The sequence below is a fragment of the Pinus tabuliformis genome, chromosome 4_2 (assembly GCF_031772625.1).
Source record: "Pinus tabuliformis cultivar Carrire ecotype Pingquan chromosome 4_2, CPIR1, whole genome shotgun sequence".
NCBI lineage: Eukaryota > Viridiplantae > Streptophyta > Pinopsida > Pinales > Pinaceae > Pinus > Pinus tabuliformis.
Genome location: NC_142304.1, coordinates 1,186,167,581 through 1,186,190,981, shown reverse-complemented (window position 1 = coordinate 1,186,190,981; position 23,401 = coordinate 1,186,167,581). Strand labels below are relative to the sequence as shown.

At 39.8% G+C, this 23,401-nt stretch overlaps 1 protein-coding gene across 2 annotated transcripts in view; it reads right to left on the bottom strand.

Moving 5' to 3' along the window:
* Window positions 1-23,401, bottom strand: part of LOC149173919 (protein NO VEIN-like) — a 601,966-nt gene that overhangs the window by 96,745 nt on the left and 481,820 nt on the right. For both annotated transcript variants that reach the window (XM_089424783.1, XM_089424784.1), the window contains one exon: window positions 159-371. In XM_089424783.1, the coding sequence (XP_089280909.1) occupies window positions 159-371 (213 nt within the window). The remainder of the gene's footprint in view (window positions 1-158; window positions 372-23,401) is intronic.

Sequence of the window (23,401 nt, the reverse complement as noted above, 5' to 3'; positions counted from 1 at the left end):
ATGCAGTAACTCTAATCAGTATATATTTATGAGGATTGGGCAAAGACATGGGAATGCTGCATTGTCAACCAAGCACATCTCATAGGTTCAAAATAGAACCATCAAAACTTGCTAGCTAATTTGGTCTTTCCAATATAATAAAATCCACCCATGCTCACCCGAAATACTGATTTAAAGCCAATGCCTTTCTGTCCAATATAGCCAGCACTGGAATCCTTTTTTGTTGAATTCCCAACATCACAAAGAGCTCTGATGTTTTCAGCAGTGAAGCCCAATTCATTATTCAATACCACAACGCCAGCGCTTTGTAGGATAAATGCCAAAGTTGGTTCCACATGAGCAGGATAACAATTATCATCTGCATTTTGGACCTGCAACCATGCAATCCAAGAAACATGGTAAATTAAGCATTATCATAATAGTAATTCTTCAAGCCTGCATCATAATCCTAAGTCTAACGACTCAATTTTATCCTTTGGCTCAAATTTTATTTCCCAAGGGTATAACCATTTTATACCTATCAGGACTCAGAATCGCATCTTAGGCAAATCAACATTGTCATTGAGTCAAGCTTTTGCTTTGTGGAAACTTAGTACCACCAACATAAAGATTTGGGAATCATTGCTTTCAGGTTTGAGCATTATAACAAGGTTCAAGTGCTTCAACCAGAATTAATAGGATGACATAAGCAGATAGGCAGCAGACACAGTTTCATGGGAACCCTCACTTCACACTTCTTTTACTGCAGCATTCAATTGACAACACACTTGCAATCTTTTTGTCCATATGCGTATTGATAATTTAGGACAAACAAAGGAAGATACCGGTAACTCTTACATATAAAAGAGTATGGGGATTCAGTAGATTTTAGTGCTGCATGTGAGAGGAAGAAGGATGCTCTTGTGTAGATTGTTTCAAGTATATACCACTGCTGACATCTTGAGTGTTATTTCAGGTTTCAAGGACTGATTTGACTGGAGTAAAAATCTGTTAAATTACCAGCAGCAGGGCACTTCCCATGCTTCCTAATCAGCTTATGTGAAATTCATTCTTGGCAGGTGTGAGTTCCATGGAATCAGGGGTTATCATGCGTTCAAAGTGTTGTAATATACTTGAACAATGGACTTGCCAATACCAGTCCTTCGTTGGATATTAATAAAATTACCTTATTTTATATCAGTTTCTTCTTGAAGATCAAGCTATCCAACTTGAGGACTGTTCGATGTTGGTTTGTGTGCTTTCTTTGGTCAATGAAGAGCATCTTACATATGCTAGTACAGGCAATCTTCAGGGATGATTTATCTATCTTTTCGAGTATGGATTTGCAATGATTTTGAGACATACTTGCATTTATTTGAGGGGATTTTTTCCAGGTATTTCATGCTTGTTTTTCCCTTCAAAACAGACCTTCCTTGCTGGTTTTATTTGGAAATTGCAGGGGATAAATAAGTCTGCACCAGTGCTTGCTTAAGAAACAAGTCATCGAGTTTAGACTCAATTTTGATTTGAAGCATGCCTCAAATGTGAATTCACATGGTAGATATCACATTTGATGTTGTTGAGCAAGTACTAATCTGTATAACATACACCTAGTTTTAGGAAGTACTGTGATTGTTATTTACCAAAAAGTGGGTAACCCACAGGAGAAATTTTCTTCCTCTTTGGACAACCAGCCAGCAGCCTTATATGATTAGTGCATAACATTATGCCAGAATACTCCACTTATTGCTCCGGTCAGATTTCTCTCCCATTGGGCATTCCTTCTTGAAGGAAGGTGGGTCATCCATCAACAGGTACATTAACCATTTTTGCAATCATGTGATTTCACTTGATGTTATGGGCATACTAATATGGATCACGGGGCAAAACTGGAATTAACTGCCCTTGATTGTATTTCTGTTCCCCTACTTCACGTAGAAGGTTAGTCTTTCACTCTAGTCAAGTGAGTTCTCTTAGGCTTTAGGGTTTAGGAAGGGCGCCAATGGGGAAGCCTTGATTGCTGTAGCATGTCCAATGTAAGGACCCATCTTAAATTAATGGGGACATAGAGATATTAGCACGCACATGAGACATACATATGATAGCTACATATGCATGCATCGCCCGCACTGCACGAGTATATATATTAGTTAATATTGAAAAAACGTCCGTATTTAGGGAACGAATTAACTATTGAAATGAATACCTAACTTATAAGAATATAGTAGGGTATATGATATACGTACCACCTCCATAATACATATATATAATTCTATTATATAAAATTAAAGATAAATGCAGTGTAGTGAACTCACAACAAAGGAAGTATGTACCCTACTACATACAAAGGAACTATACCCAAAAGTATTATGTACAAAAGAGTTATAATATACATATTATTCTACAAAAGAAACAACATATTTTATAAAATCAAAGGAAAGTGTGTATATATATATATATATATATATAGTGAATGTAATAAAGAGAAGAATATATAAAACCATAATACTATGAAAATATATCGATTCAAACAAAAGTGAAACATAACATTATGATAAAGGAGATATTGTATAAATAAGAGTGCATGGTCAGAAAATTGGGAAAGGAGAATGTAGTGACCGCCTCTACAACTTATGAACTTATCAAATTAAAACCATAAAGAAAGAGGGAGCGGTGGTGGAGTTTGGGAGGGCATAAAAATAGGAAGGGTATTGTCGAAAAGGGGACATTCTTGGAGACAGAGGGAGGCAGAGGAGGAACTAACAAGAGGAAGACACAAAGAATAATGGAGCTTGAGCAGTTGTTCTTGAGACTTTTGGGCACGGGAGCCAAAATGCTTCGAATTTGAAGTATTTTGGGGCTGGGTGCTGAGACTGTACCTAGTTTGGCTGGGAGGTTTTTGGCCTTTTGGTAATGGGAGCGGGAACTGGAGCAAATCAGAAACATCTTCAGCCAGGTAGGTATTCAACATCAAGTAGGTACTCAACATCAAATTGATAAATTCTTATATTTTGAATAGTTATATCTTGTTAAAAATTTCAGGGCTTTACATTTTGGTATCAGAGCTATGTTCAAACTCTCGGATGTGTTAAGTCTGTTAAGATAAGGTTACATTAGAACTCAAAAAAAAAAAATATTATGTCCTAAAGTCATTTATTGAACTCTTGAGTAATGAAGAGACAAATAGAGGGATTTTATAGTGACTGATTTTTACAATGATGTATTAGTTGGATAATTATAGAGACGTGAAGCTTGTTCTATGGCTCCAATTTCAGGGAATTAAGTCTATCTCTAATATAGCTTATCTTATTGTTGAAGACTCCATGATAATACATACAGAATCTGTCACTGTATTGATTTATCATTTGAGATATTTGTCCCTGTAATGATATAACTCATATGTTAGGTAATATATGTATACCAAAGAGCAAAAAAAAAAAATAACAAATCACTGTAAAAAAAAATCATATATATAGTAAGTCAGAACTAGTAATACAAGTTTACTTAAGCTTTAGAAACAATTATGTGAGCCTCCTCAGTATTATTAATAGCACATTGATGGCGATTTTAGAAGATGATTTCCTCAGAGAAGAAGCCAATGTTGGACAAAAGAATGATGGAAGTATTATACAATTTATGCCCAAAAACAAAGAACTGATAGACGGCCAAGGTCGGTGATTTGCATCTGCAACGACATAATTTCATCTGTTTGCAGTTATTTAAGTCCTTGCTGATCTGATAATACACCTTCTTCTGCCTTTCCTGTAAAATCAGAAGTCCTGAATGAATGGAATGCCTCACTGACAGGCAGGACTAGACCCACAGTAGATTTGAGTTCATCTTCTGCTCCCAAACTGATATTGACACTTCTAGCAACCTTTGGACCAACATTGTTTGCATCATATTTACAAATACCATTTTTAGCTGTGTAAGGATAAGCTTCATCAACGTCAAGCCCTTCGTTAAATATGCTCAAATGCTTTGGATGGAAGGCCACCAAGATTTTGTCGTTTCTCCATAAGTAACTTAATTTTTGTAAAACTAATTAACATGAAGTTGAGCATCTATCTGAATTTCCAGCAGGATCCACACTTGAATTGACCATTGAAGAGACTCGTATGCTTTCTTCTCTCCATTCTCTAAGTAGAAACAAGAACACCCATTGTTCAGGTACAGCACAGATAAAGGCATTCAAACAGCGTTGTTCCTCTGCTTCATCTGTGATAGCTTTGTTTGGGGCCTTCCGCGCCATCTCAAAGAGCTCCACGAGCTCCTTTTCCATGACCGTAGATGAGCCCATTGCTCTGTTGCTGCTATTGCCTAAACCTAACCGACAGCCTCAGTATCAAAACCCTACCAACACTTTTGTTGGCAACCTTGAAGAAGACTCACCATCGTTATAGCAGTAATAAGGAGATCATCATTATGTCTGAAGTCTGCAACATCAAAAGGGTCTGAAACATATACTCTTTCTGTTCAAGATCCGAACTCAGCAAAAGATTACAGATATACTCACTCTAGTATACACTCACTCTAGTATTCTCGCACTTAGTCAAGTATGAAGAAAAGGCCAAAACTCTGAAAAATCAATGATGCACAAAAAAAACTATGGAAACACTAGACAAAATGTCTGAACTTCTATGATACAAGTTTCTCCGCAAGTATTATACACTTGTTAGATTGAAACTAACGACCTTGCATGCATTATAAAAGCTACGACGCTCACACAACATTTTTAAACACTTGACGCATTGAAACTCATTTCTTAGGTGGCGTTTGGTGTTGAACGATGATATTAATTGTCTAAACCTATGACGTATGTCAACCATCGGCGGATAAAGGAACATGCGGTGGTGTGACGGTGGAGCGCTCTAGTGTTGATACATAGGTTTGCAGGTTTGAACCTGTGACCCTTTTATAATTGCATATGACGTCTGGCTATAAGGTAGATGTCCACCAATCCGTCAGAACGCTCTCGGGCCTTCACTGCCTGTTAAAGATGCCACGCAACGATGTATCCTTTATAAGTCGGCGATACATCTACGCACCCGCGAGTCGACACACGGATTAAAATCCATCGATGGGGTTGGGTTACACTGCCTGTTAAAGATGATACCCCGCAACGATGTAGCCGGCGGCATGAACCCCGGCTACCAGAGTTTGAATTCACTCACGACACAAGAAGTTAGACAGGCTGTCTCATAGTGCAAAAGACTGACTTGCGAACCCGGGCCTATACCCCAACCCCGTAACCTTCAGTGAGTCCTCATATCGGATGAAGTGTTTGGATGTCGTGTTGGAATATTCTCCAAACAAATAAACATATACACTGGAAATTTACGCTCCCAGATTCAATTTGATTTATCTCTGTAATTTGCACGACCATTTCTTCACGAAAGGCTGTGCAGCAACTCGAAAGCCAGTGGAGCACACTGCAAATGGTTGTCCTGAAAGAAATATTGTTGTCTGCTATACGTGCTAGTGATCCCTAAGGTCCATTTATTTACATACCTTTTGGCAAAGGAGATACTAGTGATGACAAGAAGCAGGAAATTATCTGGATAGTCGGCGAACCTGTTCAAATATTAGTGGAGCTAGCAAACCCATGCACATTTGAGTTGTCAGTTGAAAGCATATATCTTTCTGTTAATTCTGAGAATTTTGAGGCATTTCCTACGAGTGTGACTCTTCTACCCAATACATCCCAAATAATATCATTGTCTGGGATTCCCACCTCTGTTGGTCCATTGACAGTTGAAGGATGCATTGTTCATTGTTTTGGTGTAATAACTGAACATATTTTTAGAGATGTTGATGATCTTTTACTTGGAATAGGACAAGGTCTTGTCTTGGTTGATCCTTTTTGAAGTTCTGGATTACCCAAGTTAAGAAACGTTTCCAATCCAAATATATCGGTAGTGCCATCATTGCCACTCTTGATTCCTCATGTGGTTGGAGGAGATGGATCAACAGTCTTATATGAAGGAGAGATCCGAGATATCCAGATAAGTCTTACAAATGCTGGTGCTGTTCCTGTGGTGGAGGCAAATATTTCACTTTCTGGGAAGCAACAGGAAAACGTAATTTCTATTGGGCATGAAATGTTACAGTCAGCTCTTCCTTTGTAGCCTGGTGCATCAGTGGTTATCCCTGTTAGGCTACAAGTTGGGCAACTGAATTTGGAATTGGATAATGTTGGTAATAGAAATGGTCTTGGGAATGTTGGAAGGATATTCAAGGAAGGAAACAGTCCTTCATTGGTGATTCATTATGCAGGAAATGGCCGAGCTGGTGTGCAAGACACAATTATCTACATGGGTAGCACATAAATTAAAGCAAGAGTGGTGCTCTGAGTTGGATAATTCTAGTGATTTTGATTCAGTGCGTGGTAGTTGGAGAGATGAAGATAGTGCTCCTGATATTTCTGGGGAGAGCAGGTTATTGTCTCCTGTTAACGCTCAGAGGATTGAGATTTTACAAAATAGTATTTTGGGGAAAGAATTTCAGAATGTACATTCTGATGCTGGAGAATCTCTCAGCGTTATGTAGAAATAGTTAGAGAAGACACTAATGATTCCTCAGTGTTTGAAGGCAACACTTTGGCAGATGAAGAAACACACTTGGATTTGTAGAACCGATATGTTGAAGCTTTTTACCATGAATCTTAGAACATAGAGAGAGGTTTCCTTCCAGTGCATGGATGGAGAAAAGCCCAGTATATTACCTACGAAAGGGAGTACACTGGTCTATTAGAGACTGAAGGGCAGGAGGTTGAACCCAAAGCATCCTTTGACATTTGATGAATCTTCAACAAAGGACGTTGTTTGTAAGAGAAGTTCAGCATTGGGTGCTTCAACGGCTTTAAATACTATAGATTTGAATACTACAAAAAGCGGAACTATATATAAGCCACCAATAGTGGAAAGAAATGGTGTGACTGTTCACTTGGGAATTTTTAGTTCAGCATCAACAGTTTCTAAAAAAAAAACACATGCCTGACTTCAGAGGTCAACAATGTTTTAAATAGAGGACGGAAGAATCCAGGACTAAAGGAGATTCTGGCTTCATATGAGCACTCTGCTGGGTGATATCAGCCTCTATTTCTGTGTTCGTCTACCAATGGATAAGTCTTATCAATACCTCTATGCTCTGCTTCCATACTTGTTTTGACTATCTGCATAATATGTCTACAAGTATCAGTTGCACCTTTCCACACATTCAATACTAATTCATTAGACTGCTGTTTAAGATGAGGCTTCTAATCCGTGTCAATCTGTGAAGAGCCCAATAAAAGGAGAATGAGAAATGCTTTCCCTCATTTTATATTTAGACTTGTAATAACTCACCTTTTGGAAAGGGAAAGGTTCTATTGAATTATAATTTTTTTTTTAGTCTTTGAGTTTTCACTACATCACTTTCACTCAAATTAGCAATGACAAAATTGCTAAATTTCTTTGATTCTGTCAATTACGAAACCTTCAGATCCTACACGTTTTGGAGCATAATAATATCAGTATCAAGTGTTTTCTTCCAAGCAAACTCATTATCATTCTCCATTTCTACATCTATGACTGCAAACTCCTCTTCCATAGCATTTTGAATCTTTCAACAATGCATTAATTTTATTGTGCCTGTTAAATTGAATTTTGGTCAGAGATTTTCATTTGGTAAGTACATAAATAATCTGAAAATTAAAAAAAAATCCATTGAGAATTGACAATTGTTTATTCATTGTCATTTCCTAACAATTGTAATCCATCCAGGTGACTCTCCTTTAGACCCTTGATTAAATTCATGTTTAGGAGGATTCTCATTAATGTGAACCAGAGGTTTTAAAACCTCCTGCAATCCGACCTTGTGATGTCTAGTTCAACAATTTTCATGGCATGCATCTCTGGAATAGCTTGACAACTTTCGTCCAAAAATGAGTTGCAAATTCCTTGCGTTTGAATTCTCTAACTTTCTAACTCAAGCATATTGATAACACCTACAAATTCTACTATGCTTCAAATTTATCATTTCTCTAATAATCGAACAAGAATTTTTCCCATTTCATCCACAGAAACTTCTCAGAGTTTCATTAAAGTTATTAGACATACAATAGCAATCTTTGCAAATGCACTATTGCGGAAACTTCATCCAGAGCATATGTAACATGCATTCTTACATCATTCTGATTGGTTTCATCCAATGACAAATATAAACTATTGCCTCTCCCACCAACACAATAATTTTCACATTGCTTTTGCAGGCATAAAATTGGACTCTGAACAAACTGCCTCAGTTACTGCATTCTTACTGCAAACACAACACCAAAGGAATGGCACACTCTTCACCATCATCTAGGAACACACTACCTAGTGAGAGCCCACATTCTCCAGTTGTAATGAAACAAATTCAACACTAATCTTTGAACAGTGACGACTTAACCTTAAATTTTTTCTTTCTCAATCTCTTCTTCATCTTTGTCAGCAACTTTTTTCGTCATGCATGGCACATCTAACCCTAATATTGTTGCTTCCTTGATGTCCTTTCCAAGGTTTTCAATGACAAAGTTTTCCTCCACATTGTGTGCTCGGACTCATTACGATAAAATGGCCCAAGCAAAGTCACAAAGGATTACTCTGCATCACCTACAAGGTATTAAGTGTTAAATAAACTATTTTAATAATTAACTCTTAATTCAATCCCATTTCAAGATATAAGAATAGCCATTCCTTCAGAAATATTTTTATTAGTAATTGCAATGAATATACCCTATATATATATATATATTTCAAATCATATTGCTTAAATACTTTCTAGGTCATTAAGCAAAGATTTAAAGGTTGTTCTCTATTTTAGAACAGGTAAAATACGATTTGAACAAATGTTTTCAGAGAGGTTAGAACATAACAGAAACATATATGTGCCGAAAATTTGGGCATATCCAACCTTTTGACCAAACCATCCAACTAAGCTTTATCCAATTCGCGTATTGTTACCAAGATTCGCATGCTAAATATGTGCCGAGGAAAGGCATGCCCAAGTAAGCACAAAGATCAAATTATCTGCTCAACTGGGCATATCAAACCTAAACTCTAATGCCTGTTAACTATGCAACTTCAAGTGGCAATGAGAACCAATTTTACAATTACTTCAATCTGAAATTATGATGCATTACTCAGTACACGACTTCAATTGTCTTCCATCTTGTGATGTTCTTTCAAATGCTCTACAACCTTCATTTAATTAACATTGTTAGGATATAAATACCAACATGAAACTTGCTATAAAATCTAAATCATGAATTATGTTATGAATTAAGATATCTTTAAATTTGTCTCATTGATGCATATGGATATGATTGATGAGCTAGAAATAAAAGAATAATTACAGGTTAATATGAAAGCTAATGACATGAGTTGAATATGGCCAAGTATGTTATATTGTAGATAACATGTATGAATTATACAAAAATTGTTTATTTGATAATGTATGGATAAGTGTTTATGTTGCAGATAACATCGTTACCAAAATGACCATGTGATGACAAAAGTTTCAAGAACAATTGAGGCTCAATAAGATTCCATGATAGGGTGATAACCCTGGTCCTACAGGGAGGGGTGGAGGTGTTACCCACTGTTTATCCTCCAAAGCCTGGAGTCATGGGAGGACTGTGCGAGCCACGCTCCCCTAGATGTGTGATGATGACTGCCGGATGCCTACTGAGAAATCAAGTCGATGTAGTCGACACAGATCAGTATAGCTGAAGCCATGGCATACTCCAGTAGAGGAAGGATAGGATGGGAGCGGAAGAGATTAGGAAGGATAGGATGATTTTAGAATAGCTTGGGCACCCGGCTGGGACAAAGCATGGATATTAAAGTTGTAAAAAAAAAAAAAACTATAAGTTTTCAAAATATAAATTTTAAAGTGTCCCCACATTAAACGAAAATCCAATTATGGAACATAATCCTTACATGATTATACTTATCGCTAAATAATTATTAATACTTTATATACCCTAACTTCGGGACGAAGTTTTCTAAAGGAGGGGTGTATGTAAGGACCCATCTTAAATTAATGGGGACATAGAGATATTAGCATGCACACGAGACATGCATATGATAGCTACATATGCATGCATCGCCTGCACTGCACTAGTATATATATTAGTTAATATTGAAAAAACGTCCGTATTTAGGTAACGAATTAACTATTGAAATGAATACCTAACTTACAAGAATATAGTAGGGTATATGATATACGTACCACCACCATAATACATATATATAATTCTATTTATAAAATTAAAGATAAATGCAGTGTAGTGAACTGACAACAAAGGAAGTGTGTACTATATACAAAGGAACTATACCCAAAAGTATTATGTACAAAAGAGTTATAATATACATATTATTCTACAAAAGAAACAACATATTTTATAAAAGCAAAGGAAAGTATAAGTATCTATATATATCTATCTATATATATATATATATATTAAATAGTGAATGTAATAAAGAGAAGAATATATAAAACCATAATACTATGAAAATAATTCGATTCAAACAAAAGTGAAACATAACATTATGATAAAGGAGATACTATATAAATAAGAGTGCATGGTCAGCAAATTGGGAAAGGAGAAGGCGGTGACCGCCTCTACAACTTATGAACTTATCAAATTAAAACAATAAAGAAAGAGGGAGTGGTGGAGTTTGGGAGGGCATAAAAGGAGGAAGGGTATTGTAGAAAAGGGGACATTCTTGGAGACAGAGGGAGGTAGAGGAGGAACTAACAAGAGGAAGACATAGAGAATAATGGAGCTTGAGCAGTTGTTCTTGAGACTTTGGGCACGGGGGCCAAAATGCTTCGAATTTGAAGTATTTTGGGGCTGCGCGCTGAGACTGTACTTGGTTTGGCTGGAGGTTTTTGGTCTTTTGGTAACGCGAGCGGGAATTGGAGCAAATCAGAAACATCTTCAGCCAGGTAGGTACTCAACATCAGGTAGGTACTCAACATCAGATTGATAAATTCTTATATTTTGAATAGTTATATCCTGTTAAAAATTTCAGGGCTTTACATCCAAGGTAATTCATACATACCATTTTCCATCTTTCCCTCATATCCATCTCTATTCTTCGAGCTACTAGTCATTGTTTGTTGGGATTGGCACCCTTCATTTGTTGGAAATACTGAGAGGGGAGGTGAATCAGTATTTCTTTTACAATTGTTACTTTACCACTTTAGATCTCTTTTAAACAGAACACAAAGTGAACAATATGAAACAAACAATTTCATTAAATAGAAATAACGAGGACTCCAATCCTTTTCTTTACAATAAATCAAATACAATAAAGTTTAGGGCTCCAACCCTAGACGAGGACTCCAATCTTGAATCAACCAGGCTCCGACCTGCATTGTGGCAAGCTCCAACTTGGTTTCTCTCCAAGGACTCCAACCCAACCCAACGATACAGGCTCCGACATGTTCTTCTCTTAGGGCTCTGTTACCTACCATTTTATGAGTGATATCCATAGGAGAAAACATTACTCCAAGATGGTCCTCAGCCGGCAACCCCTTGTAGCCACCAACTAGCTCGTTGCGCCACTTCTCCGCCACCTGAGCCAACCAGGTAGTCCCTCACCCATCTGTCATGATTGTATGTTTGAAGGTGGGCCTCCCGAACCTAAAGGTATGCCTTATCATTTGGTAATTGAGTATTGTAGTTTGCTTATCATGGACACTTCTGGGCATGGATTAATGGGGGCATTCAGTGGAAAGAATGGGCTAGGTCTGTGATCTTGTCCCATAGACCCTTTTTTGGATATTAACCTTGGATTCTAGTCTCGTAGGATCTATTTTACTGACCATTTGGCTTTAGGAATGGTATTTCATGGGAACCCTGATTTTGGTTGCATGGTCCCGCTCCCTCATCCGCATATATTACCCCCTTTCCACTCATTATTATCCCATTCATCATTTCTCTCACCGAGGTCCACATTCCTCCATAGGGCTAGCTCTCCCCTTTCCCTTGCCCACACCTTGGGTCAGGCCTAGAATGAGACCCCAAAGGTTGATGTAGCTAAAAAGAAAAGTAAAAGCACAATTGGCCACATTCAATAGGAAAACGTACCACAAAATGCAAAAGATGGCCATAACAAACACATTTAGCATGTGGGCAAAAGCCAATACATGAGCTCTACCCCATCATCATGGCCATCACCTTGGTTCCTACAGGTTTTATGAGCCTCCTTCATCATATAGGAACCGATGATTGTCCTAAACCCTCGTGGGAAATGAACCGCCCCACCATATAAGGGGGTATCCACTGTTATATCTCACATATCATGCTCTTACCCCTTGAGCCCCGAGCAGATAATGGAAGAAAAAAACATAAAAGGAAAAAGGCATGTAAAGAAGGGTGGTAAAATCAAGGTTGGGGCACCTCATGTATCATGATTGCTCCTTCCTATACATTACATACCCAAGTGTGGGCTTCCCTCTTACTAGCTACCCTTGTACCCCAGCATGTGGCCCAGGGCTGCCCCCTCTCATTTCCTACTCCATTCATCTCTTTATCACATGCCACCACCTTTAATAAGATGTTACTTGGACATATTATCCCCTTTGGAAGTAGAAACCACTTAATAGATACTTGGTTAACCTGATTTGGAGTTTGGAGACATTAGCACATGCCAAAAGGGCATGCCATTATGAAGTCCCCATTTGTGGTCCATGGTTTGTAAGTTATTCTACTCGATTTCCTTGATGACTTGTTGTACTAGAAGGTTAGGGGACACATTGGATCTTATGCCGAACTGCAAATGGTCTCCATCTTGGGTTTGGTCTCCCTATACGGGGTCTTAACCCTACAGAGCGCTACATTGGCAATTTGGCACATGTAGGGTGTGTGTTGACAGCCATGGGCTTCCACAATAGTAGACAACATTCCATGGATCCCCATAGATGTTCAGAGATTGCTCAAGATTCACCTATTGGATGAGGAAGATGCACCTAGTTCACCTTTGCCCAGCCAACCCCACAAATGTACCATGCACTTGGCAGCTGACCCAGGAATTGTAGGATGATGTGGCATCACCTACACCATCATTTGAGCCCTTACAGATGGTCTGCAAGCATCTTCGACTTACCTGGAAACCCATGAGGTCACGTGTCTGCCCTCACAGCCATTGGGAGCACCACAGGTTTATTATGTGGAGAATAAGGGACCCAACCTGTTAAATTGGAAACTAAGGCCAATCTTCATGTGGGTCATCTTATTCATGGCTAATAATATTTTTATTAGATTCCTCTCGTCGAGAGGTGTAGGATTGATATAAAGATCATCCGATTCTGATAAGTATTCATGGAGATATGAATTTATTTTGATTATGGAATTATTATCAAACCGATCTACAACTCAAGTAGGCTCAGAAGCCCAACAGTCGCATCTATTCAAACACCAACGTTGTGTATAAATACATGAGGACTTTTCCTGATTTGGACTCACTCATCTCATCACATCTCTCTCCCTCTACTGCGCAGAAAAGAGTCTCTTCTCTACTACGCAGAAAAAGGTTTCTCCCTCACACATGTGAAGCCAGAAGCTGCTGAAACTAAAGCTGCAACTGCAGAAGTAAAGTTTGACCTGCGTGGACCAGAAGATCTCCTCATCTGAACTGCGATGTAGGTTCATCTGAACCTCCTCTGAAAGCCACAACTTTTGGTGGTGGAATCAAGTCAATTCGATGGACGGTTTGCAAGATATCGACTGCCCTAGTTTGAAGGAAGCTGCTGAAACTGAAGCTGCAATTGCAGAAGTGAAGTTTGACCTGCGTGGACCAGAAGATCTCCTCATATGAACTGCGTTGTAGGTTCATCTGAACCTCCTCTGAAAGCTGCAACTTTTGGTGGTGGAATCAAGTTAATTCGATGGACGGTTTGCAAGATATCCACTGCCCTAGTTTGAAGGAAGCTGCTGAAACTAAAGTTGCAACTGCAGAAGTGAAGTTTGACCTGCGTGGATCAGAAAATCTCGTCATCTAAACTGCGCTGTAGGTTCATCTAAACCTCCTCTGGAAGCTGCAACTTTTGGTGGTGGAATCAGGCCAATCCGACAGTCGGTTTGTGAGATATCGTCTGCCCTAGTTTGATGATGAAGTTGCTAATGCTGATGCTGCTGATCTAGGGTTTGCTACTGTTGATATAAATCAGATTTATTGTTCTATTTCTCTCTGCTGAATTATTGAAGATAAAAGAAGATTTGATCAAAGGGTTTCCCCACACATTGTGGGGTTTATCCCTGGCTAGCCGCCACATCTTGTGTCTCTTGTCTTAGCTTGTTTTATGTCGATCGTTTAATGTTCTATCTGCACTTTACTTTATGTACATGTGATTACTAATCTGTGGAATATAATAAGAAAAAAAAGTAAACTGTTATAAGCATAGAACATACCATAACTTAACATGGTATCAGAGCTGAGGTGAAGACAAAGCCCGAGCAAGAGCAAGAGCAATCACTGAAGAGAAGATTGGCAAGGCTATCGTAAAAGAACTATGGGGTCCTCAACACTCTTTCCTGCCGAAGATAAGCTCCGTGAGAAAGCTGACTGTCACGGATGGAAGATGTCTATCGATCTAACCCTAGAAGATCAAGGAGTGCTGGACAATGTAAGAGGCAATATTGTTGAGCCTCCATCAAATGCATCCGCTGCTGCTTGAAACAAATGGAAAAACGGAGAAGTCAAAACAAAGAAGATCATCCGGGACTCTATCGACAAGCACTTGGTGGCCTACATCTTTGAACTGGACACCTCCAAGGAAATCTATGATAGACTGGTGAGTTTATTTAAAGTCAATGATGCAAATCATGTTTTGTTTCTTAGAAATAAGCTGAGGGAAATCAAGAAGGGTAAATAGGAGAGTATGCAAGCATACTTCTTAAGAATCACCGAGATCAAGAACAATCTCCTATCTATTGGAGAGACTATAACTAACAGAGAAATGGCACTCAGGACACTTGGAGGATTACCATCCAAATGGTACGTGTTCAGAACTACTCTTCTGAACAATAATGTAATTCCTAGTTTCGAGGAATTAATGGCTAGATGCATTCAAGAAGAAACAAGGGTAGAAGAGCAAGAAATGCCCTTACCTAAAGGTCCTCTTGCTGCTTTTCCTTCTCATGCTAAGAAAAGAAATAATTCTGGGTCTAAATCGAAAAGAAAGGCTGGACCTAAGGGTGGAAGAAAAGGATGATGTTACATTTGCAATAAAGCAGGTCACTATGTAAGGGAATGCCCTGATAGAAAGGACTCTCACCGTGACGATGATCAAAATCCCTCTCATGGTAATCGAAGGGATGGAAAATTCAATAGCAAAGGTAAAAGGAATGTTGGAAATCAAGGAAGAGGACAACCATTCAAGAAGGCTAGAAATTCCAGGATGTATTAAATGCACCTGACCTACGAAAGAACCTGGTGTCCATCTCGACAATGGAAGACAAAGGCTACAAGGTAACCTTCAGCAACGCAAGGTACGCATATGGAAAAATAATGTTAAAGATTCCTTTACTCTTGGGTTTCGTGTTGATTCACTATATTAGGTTGATGGAAGTCCGCTAGGTGTCATGTCTTATGACACATCTCTTCAGTCCGAACTTTGGCATTGGAGGTTTTCCCACCTTCATTACAAAGATCTACCCTATGTAAGACATATGGTAACAGGGATGCTCGAATTCCGAGAAGAAAAAGAAGGTGTATGTTCGGGATGTGCCGAAGGAAAGCTCAAAAGGGGACCATTCCCCTCAAGCCTAAGCAAGACCTCCGATATATTACAGTTGTTTCACTCAAGCATGCCTGAGGTTGGCATTAATAGGGAGACTACTACCCCACATACTCCGGAGCAGAATGGTGTGGCACCATACGATTGTGGAAGCTGTCTCTATGGGTAGATGATGTAACAATGCTTGATGTGGAAGAACCGATGGATCCTATTTATCCACCTGAGCCTTCCTCTTCCAGGAAGAGGCCTTCATGGCTTAGGGGGATACTTGATGATGCTGAAAGACATGCTGCACCTCGAGGAAACTTCCGTGAAAGTAAGAAACCGAACAGGTATCAAGGATACCTGACTAGTAAGAGCACAATCATACAAAATGAGCCTTCATCATTCTCAGATGCCGTCAAACATCAAGTATGGACGGATGCTATGACCATTATGGAGAATGATGTCTGGGAAGTAGTTCCCAGACCCCAGGACAAGACAATTGTTACTTCAAAATGGATTTACAAGTTAAAGCTGCAGCAGATGGAAGTACGGAATAGTATAAGGCTCGTTTTGTTGCTCGTAGTTTCTCCCAGAAGGAAGGTATAGACTATGATGTGATATTTGCACCTGTTGCCAGATATACGACCATCCGCTTGATCATAGCTGTTGTGGCTTCAAAAGGATGGAACCTACATCAGATGGATGTCAAGACCGTGTTCATGCACGGTTCGATCAAAGAAGAGGTCTATGTGGAGCAACCCGAAGGATTTGAGATTTATGATTGAAAATCTCATGTATGCAGGTTTAAGAAGGCTCTCTATGCGCTGAAGCAAGCACCCCGAGCATGGTATGAGAGGATCGATAGCTACTTGATGAAGCCGGGATTCACTAGGAGTGAAGCCGATCCTAACCTTTACTTTAAGGTTGAAGATGACAAGCATCTCATACTGGTGTTGTATGTGGATGACCTCTTTTTCACAGGCATACCCTCTCATTCACAAATGTAAGAGGGAGTTGGCTTCTAAATTTGAAATGAAGAACCAAGGACTTGAAGTGTGGCAGAAGCCAAGGGAAATTTTCCTATCTCAAGGAAAATATGTGGTGAAGATTCTGAAAAGATTTGGTATGGTGGACTGCAAGCCTGTGACTACCTCGAGGATCTTAACTTTCAGAAGTTATATGGTAGTGATGTCGGACCAGTTTTTTTTTTTGTGGAAATGCCTCTGAGTTTCAAAAACTCATTCGCGTTGATGTTCTTGGTGAACCTTTGTCCGATCATATGTTTTGCAGTTAGCATTGTGAGCTCATATTTGGTTGAGCCTCACTAGATTGGTGCCAAGAATCTTTTGAGATGTCTTCAGGACACAATCTCTCATGGATTGAGATACACTGTCGGAAATATGAAACTGCATGATTATTCGAATGCTTATTAGGCAGGTAGTGTGGAGGATCACTGGAGCACTTTTTAGTGCTGTTTCTCTTTGGATTTTGCTTCGATACCATGTTACTTGGGAGCGGGAGCGGGAGCGAAAACGGGAGCAGGAGCAAATCCGAGAGCGATTTTTTAAAAATATATATATTTTTTATATTTTTTAATTTTGGATACATATATGTCAACAAAAACATGTAGAATGATGAATTAGGCATAAAAAACATAAAAAAACATAGATTGATCATTGAACCATATCACATCAATCATCTAGAAATTATAATCGTCATCAACCATGTCCACAAGTTAGTAAAATACATATTACAACTGCAACATATTGAGTCTTAGACTCTTATAAATCATGATTCATCAAATTCAATCTTAAAGTTTCAACTTCAAGCTTTCAGAATTGAAAATTTCAAAATTCAATAACATTTATCATCATTGATCACCAAAGTTGTACTTGTAAGCTAAGTTTAACCATTACAAGAAGTAATATCGAAGATATTTCTAAGTCCTAACTTCTAACTGTTAACATGATATGAAATGTTAAAAATTTATAAAATGAAACATGAATAATGAGATGAAATGAAACAACTTTAGTCTTTCACAAAGCATCATATTCATAATTCACAATCATTACCAATGAGTTATAATTGCCAAGGCCCAACTTCAAACTTCAAATTTTCATTGTCACAGTGATATAATGTTTACAAAAAATATCATTATGATATGAAAGAGTCAAGAGTCAAGAGTCAAGGACTCAAAACTCAACAGTTATGAAAACTAAAGTCTAATAGAAACTAAAAAAGACAAGTAAACTGTAAATCTACATGTGGCCCTTGCCACGAGAGTCTCCAGGAGTATAAGCAGGTCGTGGTGGTCTTCTAGGAGTCTCCCGCACAGACCGACGACCAGAACTAGAACCTCCACGCGAGGGTGTAGATGGAGGTGGCGACAGCAAAGGAACAAGACTCGGACATCGAGCACTGCTACTGGATGGTGGAGGTGGAGGTGGAGGTGGCATGGCTGCTGCAGCTGCTTCATTTTCATCCCTTACAAGTTCCTCTTCTAGTTCTTCAATATGTACAATGCCATCCTCCAAATTGTCATCCTCTGGGTGATTGTCCCAAATTTTATATGTGGGATCCTCATTAGCCTGATCACAGTAATGACTCAACAACCTCAAGTTGTAGTGCACATAAACCAAGCTTTCTGCTCGGTTTTCATTGAGTCTGTTTCTTTTCACATTATGTATATAGCTGTAGGTGCTCCAACACCTCTCTGCAGAAGAAGAATTTACAACCTGTGAAAGAACTTTTTTTGCCAATTTTGGCAAAAGTCCGTGGCCGCCATATGTTTCCCACCATGTGAGAGATTCAAATTTATCTTTGTCGTCCATTGCATGGAAGTTACCATACAAACCAGTGCCACTGAAGTATCTGCCTATTTCAAAGCGCACAGCTGCACATTCCTCCCTGTCAGGTACCAACTTTTCTAATGCTTCCAAATATCCTTTAGTTACCTCTGGATCTAAATGGGGTTTGGACCTAACCCCACCCCCTGCTGCAGGTTGGCCCAACCAAGATGTAGAGTAGTATTTTGGCGTAAGGATATACGCCAAGCAATGTAGTGGAAGGTTAAGCTTATTCCACCGTTCACACACACAATCATGAATCAGTTTGTACAAGTTGGGATCTCTATTATGAACAATGTCTTTTATTTCCCCCAACATGTTATCCATTTGCTTATACACCTCGCCAATCACTGGTTTGTCTGTATCTGCAAACCGAATCATGTGATAAATTGGCTTGGTGAAATCCAATACCGGCCTCACAGTTGTCCAAAACTGCCCATCAAGAGCGGCCTCCTCCACCATTTCAAAACCTGCCATGTCAGCTACATTTGTAGCCCTTTCCTTTAACACCTGCCAATGTGGACTTGATACCATGCTAGCTAATGCCTCTCTTACCTTCAAAAGGCGCCTGAAGGTGAGGTAATAGCTACCAAATCTAGTCCTCGCAAACTTCAGCAACTCCAATCTCGAGTGATTGCGGAAAAGGCCATGGGTATTGCTATGATTTGTAATAAATTTTATCATTTGTTTGCCTTTCTTGTACAAATTACCAATCCATTGGTATTGTTCGTTTTTGTTTTTGACAATATCATGCAACAGAAGGTTCAATGTGTGAACCAAACATCTAGACCAAAATATGTTGGGGATTTATCCTCAATAATTGCTCCCGCTGCCTTACACTTAGGAGCATTATCAGTGATGACTTGGATGACATTGTATGGGCCAATACGCTCAATTGTTTCAAGTAATGCTTCTGCAATGTTGATGGCGGTCTTGAACTTGTTTGAGTAATCATGTGCAGCTAGAAAGATGGGACCACTAACAGACACAGCAAGAACACTTATCAATGGCTTGCCTTTTACATTTGTCCATCCATCAGATACAATGGACACCCCATGGTCAGTCCAAGAACTTGTCATTTTATTCAAAGAATGTGATATTTTTGCTTTTTCATGATCAAGGCCAACGGTTCTTGCCTTGTCATACCTAGGGCTCTTGTATCCTTTAGGGGCATCATTTATGGCAGAAACCATTTCGTGCCAATAAGGTGAGCGTAGAACATTGAATGGTATCCCACATGTATAGAGAAACCTGTAAACTTTTGAATCCACATCATTCCTACACCCCTCATCAAGGAAATCTGATATGGTTCTATGCCTTAAAGATGATGACCCTGTGCCTCCATGTCCATATCCACTGCCTTGGGAGGATGCTGAAGGAGTTCTTTGTGATTGTGAGCTTGGTTCAAAGAAACCCCTTGATTTTTTTGTTCCGTATTGGGCTTCCTCCTCTTCCCTTATGTATTTGGCTCTATCTGCTGTTGACACCGCTGTACAAGTTTTATTCCTATTTGTTTCTCTCCATCCCATGGCCTTTTCCCGCAAAGGTGTCTTCTAGCACGGGTGTATGAACCTGTGTAATCAGTGTTGCAATGGGGGCAATGAAATTTAGTGGTTCCACCCCCTCTCCCTGTTTCAGCCCTGTGAACATATTTCCACAATGGAGTTTGGTCTTGTTTAGTTTTTTGAGGGTCATGTTCACCCTCCTCCAGCTCCTCCTCACTGGGGTTTTCACCCATTTGACTTTCTCCGGCTTCTTCATCCCCCTCTTCAGTTTGGGGCCCCCTCTGTTTCCTACTCTCCAGCACCATAATAACCATAAAAGGGACTAGGAAGAGGAAAATGCCAATAAATATAGCCAGGTCCATGGTGTTTGATGTTTGTAGGGTTTTGATTCTTGAATCTGCAAATTAATTTAATTTATTGGGATTAATTAATTTAATTTAAATACATGATCTTTAAACTCAAACAACTAAATTAAATTAACTAAATTAACTACCTAACCAGCTAAACTAACTAAATTACTAAGTTACTTACCTCTGCAGGCTTGCTCCTCGCTCCTTGGCACTTGCTCCTCGCTCCTCAGCACTTGCTCTTCGCTCCTTTTCTCTTGCTCCAGCTCCAAACTCAAGCTCAATGAAGTTATAATGATTTTTTTTGGCCCATTGGGCTTATAAAACCAAAAAAAAATTCTAATTTTTTTTTTTATTTTTGGGTCCGGCGGATTTTTTTTTCTGCCGAACCGCTTCCGGCCCGGCTCGAATCGCTCCCGGAGCGATTTTTAATGTCGATCGGGAGCGATCGCTCCCCGATCGCTCCCGGGCATTAAAAATCGCTCCGGGAGCGCCGGAGCGATCGCTCCCTAACAAACCAGGGAGCGCAATTTTTTTAAAGGGAGCGCGATTCGGGAGTGGGTTCGAGGGGGGGGAGGCGCTCCTCCGCAACACTGCTTCGATATAATGGATGAGCAAGAAGCAGAAGTCGATTGCCATAAGCACCATCGAGACCAGATACATATCTATGAGTATGATCTCGTATGAAGCTGCCTGGTTGGGGAAGCTCTTCAGTGAGCTGTTTGAACACATACCACTGTGATTCTCTGTAACAACCAGAGGTGGGATTTGATTATTGAGGAATCCCGTATTCGTCGATTGCTCCAGCAGATAGAAATCATCTGGGATATGGTAAGTCGATGAGCAAGGAGGCTCCATAGCATTAAGATGATGTACAGGTTGATACACCTTGTCAAAGCCCCGAGGAAAGATCTAATCTGTGATTTTCCCAAAAGACTTTGGAGTTGTCAAGAAACCATTGTACAAGGGTCCTGCATGTTGCATACATTGAGCTCTGGGAGCTTTGAGGGCTTGCGGTTCTTACTGGAGCAACATACGACCACATGGTGACTCACCCTCCCTGGTGGTGCGCATTGGAACAAGATGATTCGCTCTCTTGTGGAACATGATGATTCGCTCTCCTGTGTAGCAAGATGATTAGTTCTCCTGTGAGGCCTGGATTGATGTGTTCTCCATGGCGATTGTAGAAGGATTGATGTGCTCTCCTGTGAGGCTTGGATTGATGTGTTCTCCATGGCGATTGTAGCAGGATTTATGTGTTCTCCTGTGAGGCCTGGATTGATGTGTTCTCCATGGCGATTGTAGTAGGATTGATGTGTTCTCCACGACGATTGTAGCAAGATTGATGTGTTCTCCTGTGAGGATGGGATTGATTAAGTTCTCCTGTCGAGGCATCCTACCCATGCAGTCTGGGACTCATGGGAAGTACCTCTCATCTGATCAATGAGCAGGGAAATGGAGTTAGGGACCATAGTAGTACTGATGGATGCATCGCTGTATCTACTGTACTCCCTACGCTAGGATGACTTCCATTGATCTGAGATCAATGATACTGGTCTGAGACCAGTGGTAGGAGTTGTACCATCCTATGACACTGACTTCGGGTCAGTTGTTACTGGTCTCGGACCAGTGGTACACACTCTGAGACTGACTTTGAGTTAGCGGAGGATGATACTGGTTTGGGACCAGTGGAGTTGTACTCACTATGACGTTGACTTCGGGTTGGTTGAGACTGGTTTGGGACCAGTGGTACATACTCTGAGACTGACTTTGAGTTAGTATGATACATCCTCGATCACTTCTTCTCATAACAATGAACAATACAGATTAGTGAGCAGAACAGGCAAAATGGTCAGTTGCAGGATGACCATAGTAGTACTGATGGATGCATCGCTGTATCTACTGTACTCCCTACGCTAGGATGACTTCCATTGATCTGAGATCAATGATACTGGTCTGAGACCAGTGGTAGGAGTTGTACCATCCTATGACACTGACTTCGGGTCAGTTGTTACTGGTCTCGGACCAGTGGTACACACTCTGAGACTGACTTTGAGTTAGCGGAGGATGATACTGGTTTGGGACCAGTGGAGTTGTACTCACTATGACGTTGACTTCGGGTTGGTTGAGACTGGTTTGGGACCAGTGGTACATACTCTGAGACTGACTTTGAGTTAGTATGATACATCCTCGATCATTTCTTCTTCTTCATAATTCAAACAAAAGCAGAGCAGAGCATAACAATGCAAGAGCAGAGCAGAACAATACAGATTAGTACAGGGCAAAACAAGACAAAGTAGAACAGGCAAAATAGAGCAGAGCAGGGCAAGGGTCACGCTGTACAGGGCAGTGCATTTGATGGATGAATAGTAGCGACCGACAGACAAATTGCAGATGAAGTTCTCCCTAGTTGAGAGGGAGTGTTAAATTGGCAACTAGGGCCAAACTTCATGTGGGTCATATTATTCATGGTGAATAATATTTTTATTAGATTCCTCTCGTCGAGAGGTGTAGGATTGATATAAAGATCATCTGATTCCGATAAGTATTCATGGAGATATGAATTTATTTTGATTATGGAATTATTATCAAGCCGACCTACAACTCATGTAGGCTTAGAAGCCCAACAATCGCATCTATTCAAACACCAACGTTGTGTATAAAAACATGAGGACTTTTCCTCATTTGGACTCACTCATCTCATAACATCTCTCTCTCTACTGCACAGAAAAGGGTCTCTCCCTCACACATGTGAAGCCGGAAGCTGCTGAAACTAAAGCTGCAACTACAGAAGTAAAGTTTGACCTGCGTGGACCAGAAGATCTCCTCATCTAAACTGCACTGTAAGTTCATCTGAACCTCCTCTGAAAACCGCAACTTTTGGTGGTGGAATCAAGTCAATCCGACGGACAGTTTGCAAGATATCGACTGCCCTAGTTTGAAGGAAGCTGCTGAAAGTGAAGCTGCA